This window comes from Coffea arabica, chromosome 6e, assembly GCF_036785885.1.
Source record: "Coffea arabica cultivar ET-39 chromosome 6e, Coffea Arabica ET-39 HiFi, whole genome shotgun sequence".
Classification (NCBI taxonomy): domain Eukaryota; kingdom Viridiplantae; phylum Streptophyta; class Magnoliopsida; order Gentianales; family Rubiaceae; genus Coffea; species Coffea arabica.
In genome coordinates this window covers 2,021,853-2,041,893 of record NC_092321.1, presented here as the reverse complement: position 1 = coordinate 2,041,893, position 20,041 = coordinate 2,021,853, and the positions used below count along the sequence as shown (strand labels likewise).

Sequence of the window (20,041 nt, the reverse complement as noted above, 5' to 3'; positions counted from 1 at the left end):
ATATTATATATATATTTTTTATTATATGCGGGGAACGGGGCGAGGGATGGAATGGGTGTATGTTTCCCAACCCCGCCCCGCCCCATTTCTACCCCCGCAGTCACCCGCTCCCATTGTTATCCTTACTATATACTTGGTGTACTATATGTATGCTTACGCAAACAGTAATCCGCCGAACCCACATCCGCAAGAAAAACACATATAGCCACATCCGCAAGAAATATATACATCCATTAACGAGGATTACAAGTTAATCTTAGTTCCATCTACCGGTTTTTGAATGCTAAGTGTTTTTATTTATTTATTTTATCAACACAATTTTTGCTAACCCGCTTCTAAGGAGAACCAACACAGAACTAAACCGCTCTTATGGGCTAGAACAACTCTATATAAACTGTAAGTCATGAGATTTGATGCCCCACCTTGCAGCTAAAAGGTAACTTAAAAGTTCTAGTCAAAAAATTTATCTGTCTATGACCTATGTTTAGACCATATGCGTTGGTCATGATAACATTAGAACTTCTTTTTTTTTTTTTTGGTTTGGCACCAAATATTGTGACGACTCTTTGCTAACATTAGAAGTTTTTTTTTTAAATTATATCTTTCCAGAAAAGTTTTTACAAGAGATCGCAGCTCAAACGGGAAGACTTTCGATGGGCTACTCCTACTGCTTGTTAGGGGTGAACAAAAATACCTGCTAGCTTGAAAATCTGCCATATTCGATCAAAAAATTAGAATACCCAATTAGTATTATTTGATCACGTCAAAAGAGAGTCGGATACTCACTTAAATGCGGAATGGGTTAGGGTCACATAATTAAAAATCTGCGAGTACCCGACCCACCCAGCATGTATATATTTTTATTTTTATACACATACTATAAAATAATACATTTTTAGAGTTAAATAAGCAATTTTATTGAACAAATTGCATTACAAATATGGAAGACTATATTTTATTTACAAAATTTATTTGTAAAGGTCATGATCTTATATTTTTTTAGAAAAGAGTTTAATTATTGTGAAATATATCTTAAAAAATGTGCTACTTATTTTAAATCTTTATTGATTTTGAATTTTTTTGAATTTTTCTTCACAGGTTTGTTTCTTGGTGGGAGACTTTTTTGAGAAAAATCTTTATTAAATTTTAGATGAATATGTAAAACATAAAATTAAATTAGTATAAAAAAATTTTTTAAAAAAATTAAATGATAAGTCAGAGGAGTCGAATACCCGTTGATCTAACCCTATCTTAGCGGGTATTTGATAACCAAGCATCTGCTAATATATGAGGCGGATAAGGATCCGGCTTATCCGTAAAAGTGTGGGTCAAATCAACCAAATGCTGCACGGGATGGTTACCCGACCCGTGCCTACCCTAGTGCTTGTCAGCTTCATCTCAGAAGAGTTTAAAGCCCACCCGAAGCCCAACATCGACACGGCAACCAACCCACACTTGTCCACAAAATCATGACAACCTTTGTCAGCCCCCTTAGTATAATCTCATGGCCCGTTCTTTGTTTTTTTTTTTTTTTTTCAGTTACTCGTAGAAAACAATTATAGCGAAAGTTGCTTAGAAAAAGGTGCAGTATTTTTCTTTCGAACGTTTTGAAAAATCAGTAAATGCTTTCAAAAGCATTCTCATGGCCACTATTGACGATTAGCTTTCTTTTAGCCTATAAATAAAATAAAAGCAATATTTTAAACAATTATAAAAACAATAATAAATTAATTCTAAATAATCTATAAAACATATAATGCCAGAGAAGTTGTTGTTAGTTTAAATAATTTTGGTCATTTTTTGAACTTGCAACTCAATCCTTACAAAATTTCCATTTTTACTCTAATCACTTCATCATATTTTGACATTATAACTACTCATAACCACCTTAGTCTAACTGTCAAATTCTTATAACATTATAAACCAAAGTTCTTTAATGAAAATTTTATATCAATTTGATTTACGTAAAAAAATTCACATAAAATTTATATGTTTTAATTATTTTTAAATTGTAAGCATAGTGGGTGTGTCATTAACACTAGTTTAGAATATACCTTAGTATCTCGCGAAGTTTTTTTTTTTTTTTTTTAGGGTCAAATAAGGTAGAAACTTTCTATTTTTAGTCGTTTGAAAACTCATTTGATGATTATAATTACTTTTCAATGACGTTCACTATTCAAATATGGACGGAATTGAAAAAAAAAAAAATCACTATTCTACATCTAGATTACAAAAATGCATTAAAAAAGAGAGAGTGGACAGATGGCAAGCGACATGAGACCGAAATAGGCGACTGCGGAGAAGGGCGGTTGACGGGTAACTGGCGCCAAATTTTGGAAGCCCAGTAGTTTTAGGATCTTGGGAAGGCAATCAGTAGAAAGGAAAATGGCCCTAGACCATTTTTTCTCCCCCGATTTATTGCTACTTGGCTAAATATCTCCGGCTTCTTTACTTCTTAAATGTCCACCAATCAATAAACAAAAACAACCTCATATTCTTTATTCGTCTTCATTTCACAGGTATCCCAAAAAGAAAACCTGGCAATTTTTACGTCTGAAAGGCATCTCAATCTGACAATTGATCATCTGGGAAAGGAACGGAGCCTCTTAAGGGTTAATTTTTGTAGTCCCCAACCAATATGTGTTTAATCCAGTTTCCATTGCTTTATGTGCTGTGTACTATGGCATATCATTTTGTGTTTTGATGAATGCGGTGACTGTTCAACAATGCTTATATTGTTCAACGCAGCCACGTTTTGGGGCAAAAAAATTGCAGCACACCCTAATGGCAGGTTTCCTCTGTTTCCCGGGAAACCGCTTCATAAGACATGATAAACCGTTGGATGCATTATATTGATTATGGGCCATTAACAATATGATTTTTTTCCCTATTGTTTTTATGTTCGACGATTATCATGATCCATTTTCTGGTCGTTAATGTCGGTTTTCATAATTTTCTATCAGGTTCTCAGAGCGTGCCAGTACAACTGTTGACCTGATCATTTTCTAACTCCAAGCCATTTCACCACTAAAGCTGATCCAATTGTAATAGATGGGAAAGAACATTCCACAGCAAGAGCCTTCCATCACTTTGAAGCATAGTAATCCAGGATGTATGAAAGGCATACTTCATCATTTCAACAACCACAAGTGGCACCATGTCAGGAAAAGGCTTGTACATAAAACAAGCAGCGGTGGCAAATTGGCAAATGGTGTAGGTACTTAATTCTGCCCGTTCACTTGGCTCTTAATTGCTCTTTTTTTGCCAGGTTACTCGTGTAGTTTCAGATAGGCCCCCGTCTTTCTAAGTGCTCTTTTCTCGTCACTTCAGTCGGCATGCATGTTTAACTATGTGACCTTCTGCGACCATAGCATCAGTACATATGCAAGTGAAGTTGCTATTGTGACAAATGTAACGTCTCAAGTTTGAATATACCATTCGTGGCCTTATTGATGCTGGCAATGCAGTTGTTACTACGCAAATTTTAGTACATGGGATCTGCACAATTTCATGATCTTGGCGTGCAAAGAACGTTTTAACTTTTGGTCTTGCTATTGAAATTTATGTGGATTGCTACTTTTCAGTGGTTGAAGATCCAGGAAGTAAGCTGAACACAACAAATGCTGGGCAACCGCAAGAAAAATTAGAAGCTGAAACTGCTAAATCTTCTGTACGTACTATATATCTTGCCGGGCAGCAAAATTTGAAGATAGATTCGCAGTCTTTTTCTCTACACTTCTATTTTAATACATAAAATTTTAGTCGTAGGTACTTATAAATGTCATTGCTAGGATTAGGATAAGGATAGGAAGGTTGTCCATTTTTGGAAAATGTTCTAAGAGATTTTTACTTTCAGGATCATGCAAAATCTTCAGACTCTAGTTCAGGGCATAAAAGTTCAATGAAATCTCGAATAAAAGCCTTGATTACTGAAGAGGTCTATAGAAGAAGAATCCGTCATCGCCGAAGCTCTTCCTATCCCACAAGATTGCCATTGGAGCGGAAACCTTCTATCCATCATTTAGATGTCTCCAGTATAGATCCTTGTGTTGAAACTAGCTTCAACGATGAGTCCCTGGATCACCAGGAAAATACACTGCATTCTTCTGTTTCCATCTTACTGGATCCGCTTCCGCCACAGTTTTGTGGTGAATCAGTCGCACAGAGCAGGACATGTCACTTGTGTGCTGCCATGCTTACTAAGAATTACTTGAGGCAGAGTGAGGTTAATGAGCATGGGAAGCAACCAGTTAAAGATCATACTCTTCTTCAGGACAAGTTTATATGTGCAATAGAGCCGAGTAAAATTGCTTCACTCCAAGAGTCAAAGATCTTTCTGGATGCGCTGGATTTGCTCAACTTAAGGGAGGAGTTATTCCTGAAAGTTTTACAAGATCCAAATTCATCATTGTCGCATCATTTACACAGCCATAGGGCATCCACTCTAAGATCAGGGTTAACGAAGTCTGTGTCATTTCCTGTGCCTGGCTCCTCAGGCGAAAGACCTTCTGCATCCAACAGTCCCAGGTGCAAGAAGGAATTGGGAACTTGTAAAGAAGGGGAACGTAAATCTCAAACTGAAGAGGACCTAACTTCGAATGCATTAGCATCTCAAGACCTGGACCAGATTTTGGCAATTAAAAAAGGCAAATGCACGGAGGCGGAAGACCCAAAACAGCTCTGTCCCCAGGATAATGCTTCTTTAGATTCACTGAAGGAGTTCAAGACCCATCATATGAATAAACTTATCATGAAACGCTTCAAAAATCTTAGGCAAAAAATCAAACATGCAATCAAGGAGAGCAGAAAGGAGAGGCAAAGAATTGTCATGGATGCAGTCCTCCATAAAATTCCTTACGGGTATCCAAAAGATACTAAGGAAGAGGATGACGTAAACAAGGATGTAGTTACATTGAATTGGAATAAATGCATTCCTCGGAGTTGGAGTGGTTCTTGGAACGAGCAAAATTCTGCAGTTGGCAAGATTGGACAGCACGGCATTAGAAGAATATCATCTTTCAATGAATCATTAAGTAGATATAACCGACTACTTGAGTTATGTTTTAACAGAGAAGAAAACAGTCGCACGCCCGATCGATCAGAGTTGAAAACAACAGGGACCCATTCACCTCTGGATGGCAGTCCTATATGCCTGGGAAGGATCCTCTCGTTACCGGATCTCAGGTCATACTCCTTTTCCCGGATTGAGAGATCTGCCACGACAAGTTCTTTGGAGATGCCAATCAGGCCTCTTTTAGGTGGAAACCAAAATACAGAAAAAAGTAGTATTTCTGAACAAAAACCTGTAACTTCAGAAAAACAAATTCAGTCAGATGGCCTTCTCGAAAACAATAGTGAGGAAAAAGTCCCCGAAGTTGGTGACTCTTTGCCTGACTTGGCTGGCTCCAATAGAAGGGAGAGAACACTGGACCATGACGACGTTATTCATCCCACAAGGGATTCTGGACATGACTCTAAGTTCGAGGAGGATGCAATTGCTTCTGAAGGTATGTTTTGGAAGTTGCTCCTTTTCTCAAGTAACAGCTTGAAATGTTTTTGATTGTGCTCAGTTCTGCCCTTTCTCTCACCCTTTAGAGCTTAAAATTTATTTCTTCCATAGTGAAGACCATCTTGTTTTCATGCAAAAAATTGGGCAAAAGTCTGATTGCCCTTACGAAGAGCACCCAAATTTAATTAACTGCATCACTAAATATTAAACCTATGAATAGTGGTAGAGTTTAACTATGAGAAGCACCTGGTTAAAGTAATGATCATAGGTATAGACTGGATTATGAACTTTAATTTACTGTCTGACGCGTTCTTATCTGTTTTTGGTCGAGACCAGATTTAGAACCTGGGCCGGCGGTCCTGATTCCTGGGGAAGAGGATTCTTTATTAAACCTGCAGAATGATCTCAGGATGGATCCCCTCGGCTTGAATGAAAGCAATATTAATGTTGAGCAAGTAGAAACTTCGCTGAAGCAATCCTACAATGATCTATTGCACGTCCAGGTTGACATGAAAAATAAGGCTGAATTCAATTATGTTAGAGATGTGCTGGAGCTGTCTGGCTTCAGTGGAACCGAGTTCCTTGGGAAATGGCATTCTGAGGAGCAGCCAGTGGCCCCGTCAGTGTTTGAGGAAGTAGAAGGTTGTTTAGTAGCTCAAGCTGATTGTTCTGGAAATGAAGAAGGCGGCAGCTGTAAGCATCTGCTTTTGTTTGATTTAATCAACGAGGTACTGTTAGAAATCTACGAGAGAGCATTTTCTTACTGGCCAATGCCTTTAACTTGGCGGTCTCATGTCCATCCGATGCCTGTGGGATACCACGTTCTGGAGGACGTTTGGACAGATATAAACTGGTACTTAAGGCTAAGGCCTGAGGTGGACGAATCACTTGATAGTGATAATGCGATAAGCCATGATTTATCAAAAAGCGATGGCTGGATGAACATTCAGTTTGAAGCAGAATGCGTGGGGATCGGGCTGGAGGACTTGATATTTGATGATCTAATACAAGAACTTGTTTTCACCTGAACGTTCCTTGGCTGGTGGATCAGGTTCTCATCTCAAGCGGCAGTTGTGATTTTGGTTACGTATACAATTTTCCTTCCATATATTTTAGTATTGCTGTCAGTTTTCTCTCATTTAGAGATGCGACAAATTTGTGGGACACAAATTCAAGCATGGACTTGTGTGCTAGGTTCTTGCGTGTTGTATGGCTGAGTTTGACAGTAATGAGTCGTAAAGCGCAAATATGGATATTTTTATTTAGACAAAGATTAGATCAATGCTCTAGATTGTCGCACGAAGAATTTCCAGCACCACGTATGGCTGAGTTACAGGAAGAAGACACAAGCAATCATGGCACAAGGGACACCACCAGGAGAGGGAGCAAAGGGGATAAAGGAAATGCAGATTTTTGTTCTGAAATCTGTGCTCGACATAAATTGCTGTCTCAATGCAAATTTCCAGACTTACATTGAGGACTAATAACGGAACCAAGATTCAAGAGTCCAACAGCTGCCTATATCAAAGAACAAACCGAGAATTAGTGTGGGAAACTTGGAGAATCAGGAATCATGGTTCAGCCATACCGGAATATACATCTCATTGATCACAATTCATGGCAGTGCTGGCCGTGAATCAGGATAACTCTCGCACGTAAATGCAGCCCACTTTCGTTTTAGCTCTTCTGGACTAACAACAGAAATGAAAACGCAAGGATTTTCTTTTCTTGTTTCTGAAAGGGGTAGCCCCGCCTGAGATTAAAATAACACACGCACAATCAAAATATATCTTTTCCAACCATTGGGCCTTGATGCAATTGTCAGGGAAAGCTCTCTCATTTATTAGTTCAAACTCCACCTAGTACGTCGCACAAGAAGCATAGTGCTTCTTATTTTTTTTAAATTCAGAGGGTATAATAATGCACTCGTCGCCTCTTTAGGCTCACACATCTTGATTCTGATTTCTTGGTCTCCTGACTTTTTCAGAAAAAAAAAAAAAAAAACATTGACCTCCTTGCCTCCATCGCTTTACACTTTTCCACCACCTCTTCCAAAAGGCGATCCCTATACACAGCCCAATGAACCACTGAGTTTGGTTCAGTGGCCACTAAAGAGGGATTTAAAGGGTTACAAGTGGGAGTTCAAATTTCACCTGCAGCGAAAAAGATTCAAGGATGATGTCAAAGTATCCCTTTAATCTAATCAGGTCTGTATTCTAGAATAAAATAGATTATACAATTGTAATCGTTGTTGGAAAAAAAAAAAAAAAAAAACATGGCCCACTGGATTGACAATCAAAGAGCAATGGCGTCGGGATTTTGTTGGCTTGTTGCATATCAGCATTTCAAATTAATCACTGCCACTAACCAGCCCATTCCACTTTCAATGGACAATAGCATCACAAATCCAGAACAAACAGAGCAATCTTTTTCTCAACTTCCTTAATTTGGGTCCATGTATGAATTTTGCTGATTAAAATCTTCATGGCCCTAATCTTGCCATCGGATTTTTGTGCAGTAACATTCATACCATCTAAAACTAAAGAGACCACCGGAGTCCTGAGAGCCCGATGGATTATCCATCCTCTCCCTAACATGTGCCGCCTATTAAACACTCGTTAACACACTTGCGCCCATTTGTTCTTCCGTCTACAAGATGAACGTCTCAACTTAGAAGACACATTTATCCATTTTAACTTTCAATACTTTCCCACTTCAACTACATTTTTACAAACGCATGACACCTGCAATACCTGTTACTGAGTGCTCATCGGAGAATTAGGCAAAACCATGATTTCTCACGTAAGTGAGTTGGGCACATAAAAAAGAGATTCTACTCCATCAGTACTTCCACAACCAATGGAGTAAGTTCATTTATGTCCCACCAATTATAACTTTTAATTCGGAGAAATGAACAAAGCCCCTTTACTTTTCTAATTTTCTGTTGTTCAGTCTTTGTGCACAATGGTATGATAGAATGGGTCATTTCATGTGCAGAAAGCTGACGAAGTAGGACCACAGGCATTGGAGACGCCATGTGGTGGGAGAGAAAGTGTACTATTCTTGAGATTTTAATAGTGAGGGTTTCGGAACTGTGGGATTTTCTGATCCTTAGTGGGGTTTGTTAATGGCCCGGATGGTAAAGGGCGAACCGATTTGATGCCAATGGAAGCAATTCACTTCGCTTGAGTTTCTTCTAAAAGAATGGTGTGCGCGTGATCTTCAAAAGAATGGTAGTCCGTTTTTTGCCTTTTTTTTTTTGTTTTGAGAAGATTATTCCAAATTGTATATGTTCTCCCTTTGAGGAAGAAATACCCACTGATTATTAGGTAAGAAACAGGAGAAGTTGCCGAAAGTAATCTGAGGTTGTGTTTGATAATTCAATTGAACATTTAAATTTAATAATGGATCAAAGAAGTTGCGAAAAGTAATTTTGCACGTGTTTGATAAATCCAATTAAGCACTTAAATTTAATAGATTTAAATCTTAACATGTTTAAACGAATTTCATAACAAAAAATTAAATATTTGAATTAATTAAGTGTTACTGAATTTTTTGGACAAAACTTGATTTGAAAATTAAGTGATGGGCTATTCACCGCTTATTGTGATATACACTCAACTGTATCAGATTTTGCCCATATTTTATAACGCAATTTAACATTTAAATTTAACGGGTTAAGATCGGGTTTAGATTTTAGTATATTCAAACGAGTTTGATAAAAAAAATAGAACGTCTGTGGTTTTGAATTTTCTAGACAAAACTTGCCCTCTGAATCTTTCGCAAAACTTGTTTCAAAAAATAAGTGATAAATTATTCACTTATCATTTGATATGTTTATATTCTATCTGGATTTAATATTGAACAATTCGATCACTTAACATATTTAGATTTCAAACTTCGGTTTTCATATTTCTATTTATCAAACACACCCTTAGTATTTATTGATTCAATAATTTAGTAAATTTATAAATTTCAGATTTTAAATTTGTTAAAGCACCCTTAGTATTTACACTCATTCAACTTTACAAAACCACTGAGAGGATTCATGCGCAGTCATAATCACTTTTCGATCTAGATGTTCTCTGATCTTTTGCATGATATCTACTGCGTTATGATATACATTACCTTTTTAATCAACTAATAAAGACATCTACTAGAGATTAATATCTAAAAGACAGACATGCGTTTAAAGAAACTAGTCCATGCATCTCTTGCCACTCTTTCATCTAAACTGATACTTTCGCCACAGTAGTTGCTTTTCCTGACGCAGTGGGGTTAATGGCACTGGTAATGGGTGGATGTCAATGTAAATTGACTCGTGTCGAATCTTTGCTACTCCTTACTGGCTGACAACCCCCACGGCTGAAACACAGCTTTGTGTGGTGTGGAGGCCATGTGTGGATTTGTCCACCTCGACAACCCCTCACCTCGGCAATCGTCTTGGGGAGCAGGGGAGCCTGGACTCCCTGGTGGTCAAGAGGGTGTTGGGATGGTACCGGGACGGGCCTCCCCAGGATTCGAACCTTGACCTTTAGCCCAATGGGTACCAGGCATTCAATCCAAAGACCTTTAAGGTCAAGGGTTCGAATCCTGGGGAGGCCCCTCCCGGTACCATTCCAACACCCTCTTGACTACCAGGGAGTCCAGGCTCCCCTGCTCCCCAAGACGATTGCCGAGGTGAGGGGTTGCCGAGGTGGATAAATCCACACTTGGCCTCCACATGTGGGAGCATAGTGCCGCTTGGAGTAAGTGTGGTGGGTGGCTGGTCGTAGCAAGGGTGGTGGGTGGCAGGTCGTGCTCATAGTCGGAAGGTTAAAAACTTCCTGCGGGATTGACGCACCCTCCCCTTTCTTCCTTTTCAGTTTTCACCTCCCTCTGTAATCTGTCCGGTGAAGCGGATGTGACTGAGATATGTAACCTGAAACCGTCAATCTGTTTGATGTGTTGAGTTTCTCAAGAAAAGGACCAGCACCTTTTGCTTTATGATTCTACTAAAAGCAGCAAAGAGGAAAATAAAAGAAGAGGGAAAATAAAACCCATCAATTCAGTGAAGTCAACCGCAAAAAATATTCTGTGTAGTGACCTCTCCTTTTAAGCGGGACCTTAGACGCATCGATCCTCTGAAATTAGTCCAAGCGCTTATTAGAATACAGATTAGGGTGTACATAGTTATAATTTAAAATTTAATTTTTATACATATATTATAAATTTAACGATGATAACGGAGTAGTATATATATTATTGTTGTATATGATTTACTTTAAAAGATATATATGTATATATATATATGTGTATCACTAACAGTGTAGTAATGTTTATATTAAGCTGTTAGTGTATAGCGCAGATACTAAATATATGTCATGAATTTAACGATAATAATAATAATATATATTATTAGTGTATATGATTTATTCTTAGAAAATATATATGTATATGTATATGTGTACATATATATATATCGCTAATAATATATAAACTAACATGTCTATATCCACGTCTCATATGTAATTTAAACTCAAAATGAGAGGGCGTGGCCTTGTGTGCACGGGCGAGCACACACACATATATATGTATGTATGTATATGTATATATATATATATATATTCCACCTTTGTAATTTTGAGATCTTCTAAAAGTTTCATTCTAGAAGTAAAAGAGCTTTTCCTTCCGAAAACAAATTTATCCATGTTACTGTAAATTTTGCTTCTAAGTAAATAGTAACTATTAAGTTCATCCTACGTTTAAGAACCAATATGCTATTATCAAAAAAAAAAAAAGAACCAATATGCCTTCTCACGGTCGTGTTATGTAATAATTTTTCCTCACCTGGTTGTTGATTGGACAAAGTCAAGAAACTACGAAAGTTCCTTCATAAGCATGCAATTTGGAATTAATGAATGCGATATTATCCATAAATTGAAACTAGGCTTAATTACATAATATCGTCCCTTGTAATTAGGTATTAATAGCAAATCGTCCCTTGTATTCATAAAATTCATACATTACCCATAGATGATAATGGTCTAATGTATTTTTTTCCCCTTCATCGCTGCCTTAATGGTCTAATGTGTTTGGTAGTAAAAAGATAATTACGTACGGAAGCACAAGACAATCGAGTGGAAGAGTTCAGGTGGTTGTAGGAATAGAAGAGAAGATCAATTTTTCTCCAATTTCGCTTCGTTTTGCTGCTGCAAATTAAGGATCAGATTATTATTTTTTTTATCCTTTGACTGGAGTGTATGTTCTACACTGATGACAGATGTTTCTCCTTCATTCCCTGTGCTTTCGTGGAGAAAAAAAGGAAACTTTCATTAACTTAAATTAAACTTCCATTGCCGAACTGCAGTTGGTCAGAATCAGATAAGTACATTTGTTTCCTTCGTAGACAAACTGATCTTTGACCCGCTTCAAATTATGATCAGGCTTTAGAACAATTATGATAGCAACGAAAATGTCTACCACCAAGCAAAGTGGACGAAATCAATAAAATTTTACTACTGTCACATTATTATGATATCTTAGAAGAATTATTGTAGGATTATTGTAGTGTCATGCTAGGTACAGATAAGGCTCTAGAACAACCGGGATCGTGGACAGAATTATGATAGCAACAAAAAAGTCTACCACCAAGGCAAAAAGATGGACGAAATTAATAAAATTTACAATTACGTTGGGTCATATCGGAGCAGATAGGTTCAATTTGAATTGGCAATACAGATGTCAACTAGTAACATCTAACAACACTATGGTCCTTAGCAAGTACATGAGCAGACGACATTTCAAAATTGTGTGGCGGAGATTTGTTGCTTCATTCATTTATTGTACTCGCCATTAGCATACACCAATCAATCATAGGGCGGTAAACGAGTCAAGCCGAGTCGAGTTTTAGCATAATCGAGTCGAATCTCGACATAATTTCATTGAAGTTTGAGTTCGATTTCGACGAACTAACAATTTTAAACTCGAGTTTGAGCTCGAAAAAAATAAAAAATAATTATTTTATTTTTTAAAAAATAAAAAATAATATTTTTTTAATAAATAATAAAATATTAAGGATATATATGTAATTTAACTCTTAAAATTACAAAAATATAATATATATATACTTAAAATAAAAAAATAAAAAAAATATATACTTAAAAAAAAAATATATATATATATATACTCGAACTCGCGAGCTAACGAATTTAATATTTTGAGTTCGAGTTCGAGCTCAATTTCGACTCGAGCGGCTCGGTTCGTTTGCAACCCTGCAGTCCTACTGTCTGTCCAATTACCAAACACTCGTGGTTTCACTTTTTAATTAAAAAATATAATTAATTTATAATTTTTTAAAAATATATTATTTAATATAGGTTATTATTGAGTGTAATCTAATTTATTTAATGTAAAACTATTTAGTCATACTCTATTTAATGTAAGTCATTTTAGAAATTTAGTAAGTTAGATTTATTTATTTTTTAAATAAAGTTAACTGATTTTTTAAAATTTCCTAAAAAAAATCAAACCTATCAATGTGAGTAGTTTGTTTTGAGCCGCCATCCTCAAATTTAACACCAGAAAATCGAAAACAAAAAGGATAAAAGGAGATCGTAATTTTATAAAAACAACAATCAATCCAACCGAAATTGTTTGACGGCGAGGAGGGATATTTTTTTGTGGAGTACGTGCACTTCCAGAACACACTAGCGTAATAATTTGCCCTCGTCCTGGTTGCATTTCGTCTAATCCGTTTACTGTTTAATAGCAATAATTTGGTGGCCTTTCTTTCTTTCTTTTTTTTTTTTTTTATATTCCTTTAATCATCTTTTGAGAGTAGGGACTGTACAACTTGTTTGGACGTTGATGAGACCCTGAGAGCGGAGATGGATTAGAACCATAGAAAACGACAGATACGTGGAAGCAAGGTGACCTGATGCCGGAACCCCCCCCCCGGGGGGGACCGACCGACTTTCATGGGGATAACCATCATGATATCATACCACGTGGACGGTCCATCCATCCCCTTACTTCCACTCCTCCACTATAAATTTTTGTCATGGCTCCTTTGTTCTTCTGCATTGAAGGATTACTTGTTTTTTTTCTCTTTTCTCGGTTCCCGTAATAATCTCCCAGTCTCTTTTACTAAGAAACAAAAAAGAATGTCGTGCTGCGGAGGAAACTGTGGCTGTGGCGCTGGCTGCAAGTGCAGCGGCGGCTGTGGCGGGTAACTTTCTTACTTTTCTTCCTTCAAGCAATTGCCTTGGACGTGCGTGCATGCATTTTTTTCTTTCTCGGGTTAAAATTCCGGATCAATAGCCTCGACCGGTTTTCTCGTGTAGGATCTATCGCTTGTAAATTTGAATTTTTTTTAAAAAAATTAAATCTGTTTTTTTATTATCTTTGACGGTGGTGGAAAATTTTTCGTCTAAACCATAAATCAGGGCGTCCTGTGGGTAGTGTATCTATCTAGCTGCTGTCTTTAAATTAAAATCTGGAGTCAGTTAATTGTCTTCTTTTTTGTGCGGACTGATTTCGTGATGGTGTCAAATGATGATTGCAGATGCAAGATGTACCCCGAGTTGAGCTACACCGAGAACACCGCCGCTGAAACTCTCATTCTCGGTGTTGCACCACCCAAGACGACGTACGTGTCGCTATATTCTTTTATCAAAATTATTTCAATTTATTACCACTAATTTTCTATTAGGCGGCACCTTTGAAATCGGATCTGAAATCTGACTTGATATGTCTTTTACTTTGGCATGGGCTGTGATAGATACTTGGAAGGGGCCGGTGAGGAGGCTGCAGCTGAGAACGGAGGTTGCAAGTGCGGACCTGACTGCAAGTGCAATCCCTGCAACTGCAAATGAGGCGGTGTTTTTAACAAAACAAGCAGAGATGATGACTAAATAATAATCACTAGAAATGTTTTAGCGTGTCGGTTGTCGGTTTGTCAGCATCTGTCGGGGGGACGTAGTAGTAGTAGTAGTAGTAGTATAATATCTTCTGTCATCCTATCATCATCTGATCTTTATGATGATGATGGGTCACGGGAGTCTCCTGTAATAAAGTGGCCATGGATTCCCAGTGGTTGCTTTGGGTGTCCCTTCTTCTGTGTGTATTAATTTTAAGGCAGTAACCTGTGCGTTGCTGGTACTGTTTGTTCCTCTGCTTGTCTGTATGTTGGTGGTCAGGAAGGGAGTTTTTGAGTATGATCAAAGCCTAATGAAAACTCTTTTGTTTTGTATGTTAACCAGTGTTCAATAGATCTTCCTGTGCTTTGTAGATGTATGTGTGTTGCGTCTCGCACACCGACTTTGAAATCGGCAATCTGTCTGATTCATAGAAACGCTCGAGTTAATGATTTTTTTTTTGTTAATTGCATTTACTTTCTATGAAGTTTGGTTAAAATACGGATTAACCTCGCAATAGGATACGGATCAACCTTGAAAGTTTGATTTTTCTTGGGAGAAAAATTGTGTCTTTTACCTTTAAAAATCCAAAATAGTTGGTCAAATTTTCTCGATTAATTTACCGGCTAAATTGGTGAAAAAGATCTTAAAAGGTTTGTTTGAAGGGATAAGTGATCTTTTTGGTCAAAAAAATTTTGTGTTCGAATTTTTTTTTGTCAAATATGAGAGAGATGAGAGTTGCGTAGGTGAATCATTTAATACTTGTAAAAAATGTGGTGTGAGTAATTTATTAAGTGGATAATCCTTTGACTGTGAAAGATGTGTTGTGAGCAAGTGTTCTTATCAAAGACTTATGGTCAAAATCCCTTGAACGTTTTGTTCATAAAAAAAAAAAATTTTTGACGAAAAAAAGGAGAAATTACCAAAAGCAGCAGGTGTAGTTCATCCGCAACCGGTCATCTACCGACATTTTCCCACAGGAGAAGACGAATCGGACGGCCATGGAACTGAAAAAAATCTAAAGTCTTCTTCATATTAAAATTAAAGGTGATAGACCATGGAATTGGTAGTGTTAGTTCAGTGCCATGAAATCTGCTGCTGTCGCCCATCCCAGAAGACAATAATAAAAGGTTAATACAAACCATGAAATTAAATTTCGTATGCTACAGTTCAAATGCCGAAATTAGGTTAAGAACAGGACTATTAAATGAGTATATATATAACTGTTACAATGGTTATGATGCTGGCTGAAATTTGTAAGTTATCCTCTTCATGATTTCGTGACTTGGTTTCATACAAGCTTATCCTAAAACACCTCTTGCAGCTCTGCTGAACATATTGTGTACCTATACAGATCCAGAAAATAAGTATGAAACAGTGCATCTTCCGCACGTAATTTTACTCACAGGACAATATACTCCTAGCAGTTATTCCAAATGTTTATCCCATACCTGCTTTGATGAAAGGCCTAATTTCTCCAAATCGTTCAGCTGTAACAGTCACAGGGACAATGTTAAGCATTCAATTGTTTTTGTTGGGCAGGGAACTTTATTGACATTATGCTCGAAAATTCCTTACTGATTTTAAAGGACTCGTCTCCCTAAGGTCAGTAATGTACTCCGCCATCTTCTGCCCGATTCCCTATTTAAGAAAGCAAAAAGGCTATGTAAAACTTAAATGGCAAAATGACTATTTCCTATTCTTCCAAAAAAAAAAAAAAAGAAAGATTATTTCTGAATAAAAAATATGATCCTTTCCTCAATTTGCTCTACCTTTAGCTCAAGTAGCTCTTCCCTGACAAGAAGCAAGCGCAGTTGTTATTAAGTCTGCGGAACGCTGAGAATGGAAACGGAAAATTCTAGGCCAGGGGAAAAAATTACCTGGTTGCTGTGTTTAAGAACTCGATATATTCTTGAACCAGAGTGCCCTGTCATTGATAGAACGGAAAGGATCAAACTTGAAGTTAGAGATAAAATACCTATAAGCATGATACAATGTGCACGCATACCTTCAAGTTAGTACTTCGAGTATGGAATTTTTCAAGGGGGTTTCCAGTGCCCTCAAACTGGTCATTACCACCATTATGAATAAAAGGTGTTTTGGGAGTTTTCAGGTCAGAAGAAACAAGAGGTTGGTCTTCTGAAATTATGTCGTCAGCTTTTATATTGGAGTCTATTGGAGAAAGGACTTTCCTCAAGGGACTTTGTGGTGATTTAGTTTTAGCACTAACAGGGGATGGTCCTGTAGAACATTTGCTTGTTGCCATCTTCTGCTCTCTAATTGCAGGTTCATCTGTGCAATAACCAATTGGAGAAAGTAGTTTCATGTTTACCTCCTTCCCTGGATCTACAGGACCTCCATGATTAAATAAATTTCTGTGAGCCACAGAAGTTGAAGCACCCCGGTTGCTATCAATCCTTGGTTTTGCAGAACTCCAACCTGTTTTTGGCTTTTTTAGAGAGCTCACAGAAGTTGGACTTTTTATGGTTACCGGAGATCCATATCCACCGATCATTTGAGCATTCTTTGTCTTGCTCTTAGATTCCAGCCACTCACGAAGCTTTGCCTCCATGCTGACCCTTGGAGCATCTTTTTTCTGAGCTGAAGATACAAAATTGGATATGTGACGTGACCTGGAGGCCAAAGTAACTGTGCGAACTGATTCTTGATACTCTCCTGGATTCTGAGCAGCGGAAAAAAAGATAAGAAAAAGGAAAAAGGAAAAAGGCAAAGAGCTGTACAAACTTCCATCGAACCTTGCATTAGTACTCAAAACAACAGAACTTACCAGGCAAGCAACCATCAAAGCACGACTTGTTCCTCCGAGAGAATCCTGCAGTATCCGTGTCAATCTGTTTTCTCTGTAGGGTATTCGGGGTTTATTGTTGTTTAGTGCATAGATAACATTGGAAAGTGCAAAAAGCGACTGGTTGATCTTGGCACTTTCATAGAGACGAATTCCTTCATTGCATGTCTTTTTGTTATCCTCATTTCCTGAATCAATAAAGAAATTCAGTTTGCCTTTGAATTTGACGGACAGTTATCTGACGCTATTAGACACAGCAATGATTAAAAAAAAAAAAAACCTGCTAAATCAATCAGGTTTAGCTTGCCATCCACAGATTTGCCACTATCATCATCACAAGGGGTCGAAACTGATATCACCAGCACACCGTGACTTCTACTAGAAACATCATTGAGGCTTGTCTGCCCAACCTTACGCCTCTGAATTGCACAAGAAAACACCTGATGGAATTCAGATATTGAGTTCACTTGAACTTGAGCTAATCCCCTAAGATGAATTTGTCCATCTTTGTCATCCAATATTGCAATTTCCTTTTCTTTTAGTTCCAAAAGATCATAGCATTTGTCCATGTAGATCTCATAGTATGAGATTTTTACTCTACTTTCTGTGCTGTGGCACATAGAGAGAATGGTGGCCACAGCAAGCGGCATCAGACCTGGCGACTCCTCACTCCCCTGCAATGTCATCAATTAATTTACACTTATGCATATAAAGAGTAGAAAGGGAACCTTTCATTGACTTAATGTATGATATATGACAAGTTTATCCCTTTCTTTCCACTCAAACAAAGCAAGAATGCTGCTTTATATGTTACAACAGTCGAAGCAGTTATCCTTAAGGCAAACACATATTTTCCATAATAAGGTAGATGGGAATTAAAATAAGACTGTGTGCAATGCAAAACACAAACTCGTCCTACAAGCTCAATTAGCCACAACCTATGTAGCCACAATTGTTGAGGAATTCAAGGGATCAGGAAAGGACTAAATCTGTGTAGCCACAACCTGAATATGAGGAGGCTGTTGAAAAAGATACTTGCACGACAGTTAGGATACTGTGTTTCCTTTTAACCAGATCAAGGTTAGAGTACTGCTTCTGCTCTTATCACTTATCAGGTGTTCAAGTCAAACATAAAAACTCCAAAAGCTAAATGAATAACGCAAAACAATGAAACGAAACTAAAAAGGGAAGAACGAAGAAAAATGAAAAAGCAGTGCCAACATGATGTGCGGGCAACCAATCTTCTCTACTGTTCAACATGAGTCAGATTGTTTACATACAAGCGAAAGCTCATTAATTACAGCATTCGTTAACAAATTTTATAGGTAAAATCAAGTTTCGTCTTTTGAGCAAATACAGTAGCAGTAGTAATGCTAAGTTCCATACATTCAACAAATTCTTCAAACTGAATTCTTAATGGGGCTGAAAAAACAAAGATCTTAAAAAGTCCCTCGGGGGCAGAATTCTGGTAATGAAAATAAAGTGTCCAGAGAAAATATTAAACCTGCATAGTGTAAGTTTTTCCACTCCCCGTAGCACCATATGCGAAGACAGTGGCGTTGCAGCCCTTAAAAATACCTGAAATCAACGGCTTCACTTCTTCCTGAAAAATTTTACTAATGTTGTTGTCTTCTTGCCCGAAAAAGGCATCCAATTTGAAGCACTCGTTCCGACTATATCCTCCAACAGAAGATAGCACTTCAATCAACTAAATAGAAAGGTCCAAAAATAACTAACACCTCCAAAAAGGAAGGGGGAAAAAATGTAAAACGTATTTTTTTGGACTTGCCTAGTTTCTTGATCTTTGAGGTGCACAGTGACTTCATCACAAGACTTCAGTTCTGAGTCAAGAACGGAAATGCAGGACACGGCATCGCCATTTTTTTCCGAAATTTCTCGGGGAAGGAAGGGTCTAACTCTTATGACGACTCTGACCTTGGATACCGAACTGGAATGGGAAGCTGATAATTTTCCATCTTTTCCAGGCGTATTTAAGGGCCCAATTTGAGTTGCCATTGGAATTGGATCAAAAACAGGGGATGAAACGGAAGAGAATTGATGGATCTGGAGAAGTTGGAGAAAATGACGAAATTTTCTTGATTGATGAAGCAAAATTAGGGAGACCGTTATATCTTATTATGGAGGCTGTGCATTCAAAATTTTGAATTTCTTGGGCTTCTGAGCTCGAAATAAGGATTGGGCCACCTGCTTGTCCCCCACTTGCCAGCAGGGTTGATTGGGGCGAATGGCCCCAGGTGCAGGGTGTGGTGGATGTGTTTGTTGGGGGGGCGCCCCGGGGGGGAGGGGGGGTTTCCTGTGGTAGTGGTTCAGTCCCCTTCGGATTATTTCTAAGCTTCTTTAGGTCCGCCCCCTCCCCCTAATGTATGAGAAATTAGATTATACAATAATTATCGTTTTTGAAAAATATATATATATATATACCTCAGTCACGTCACCCACATATATATATATATATGGATATTAGATTATAACATATTTAATATTATTAGATATGGGTATTAGATTATTTATATGTAATATAATTAATATTATTAATTATACTAATAATTATATATTTATATTAATATAAATTATTAATTAGTTATGCTAATATATTTATATTAAATTATTAATTACATTTGTACTAATTATACATTTATTTTAGGGTTATTATCACTTTACACCCTTAAACTATATTACTATTATCAGTTTACGCCCTAACGTTATCTTTTAGTCACTTTACTCCCATGAGTAATTCAACTTAACATGTTAAGAAATTTTGGACAAAAATACCCTTTTTATTTTATAGCATTGCTACATTGTTATTAT

At 37.4% G+C, this 20,041-nt stretch overlaps 3 protein-coding genes across 3 annotated transcripts; 2 read left to right on the top strand and 1 right to left on the bottom strand.

Moving 5' to 3' along the window:
• The first annotated feature begins 2,392 nt into the window (after positions 1–2,392).
• Positions 2,393–6,791, top strand: LOC140009261 (uncharacterized). Its single transcript, XM_072054301.1, has 4 exons — positions 2,393–3,217; positions 3,585–3,670; positions 3,857–5,507; positions 5,846–6,791. Exons 1-4 carry the CDS (start codon positions 3,052–3,054, stop codon positions 6,535–6,537), a joined length of 2,595 nt encoding a protein of 864 aa, XP_071910402.1. The 5' UTR covers positions 2,393–3,051; the 3' UTR covers positions 6,538–6,791.
• Positions 6,792–13,558: 6,767 nt separating this feature from the next.
• Positions 13,559–14,747, top strand: LOC140009260 (metallothionein-like protein 1). Its single transcript, XM_072054300.1, has 3 exons — positions 13,559–13,718; positions 14,055–14,138; positions 14,271–14,747. Exons 1-3 carry the CDS (start codon positions 13,654–13,656, stop codon positions 14,362–14,364), a joined length of 243 nt encoding a protein of 80 aa, XP_071910401.1. The 5' UTR covers positions 13,559–13,653; the 3' UTR covers positions 14,365–14,747.
• Positions 14,748–15,420: 673 nt separating this feature from the next.
• On the bottom strand, positions 15,421–19,297 carry LOC113697170 (kinesin-like protein KIN-10B). The gene is made up of 10 exons (XM_027216654.2): positions 19,002–19,297; positions 18,717–18,885; positions 17,493–17,886; positions 17,195–17,400; positions 16,415–17,089; positions 16,287–16,333; positions 16,179–16,200; positions 15,985–16,047; positions 15,858–15,896; positions 15,421–15,752 (listed from the first exon to the last, which is right to left on the bottom strand). Exons 1-10 carry the CDS (start codon positions 19,226–19,228, stop codon positions 15,708–15,710), a joined length of 1,887 nt encoding a protein of 628 aa, XP_027072455.2. The 5' UTR covers positions 19,229–19,297; the 3' UTR covers positions 15,421–15,707.
• Between the last annotated feature and the right edge of the window lie 744 nt (positions 19,298–20,041).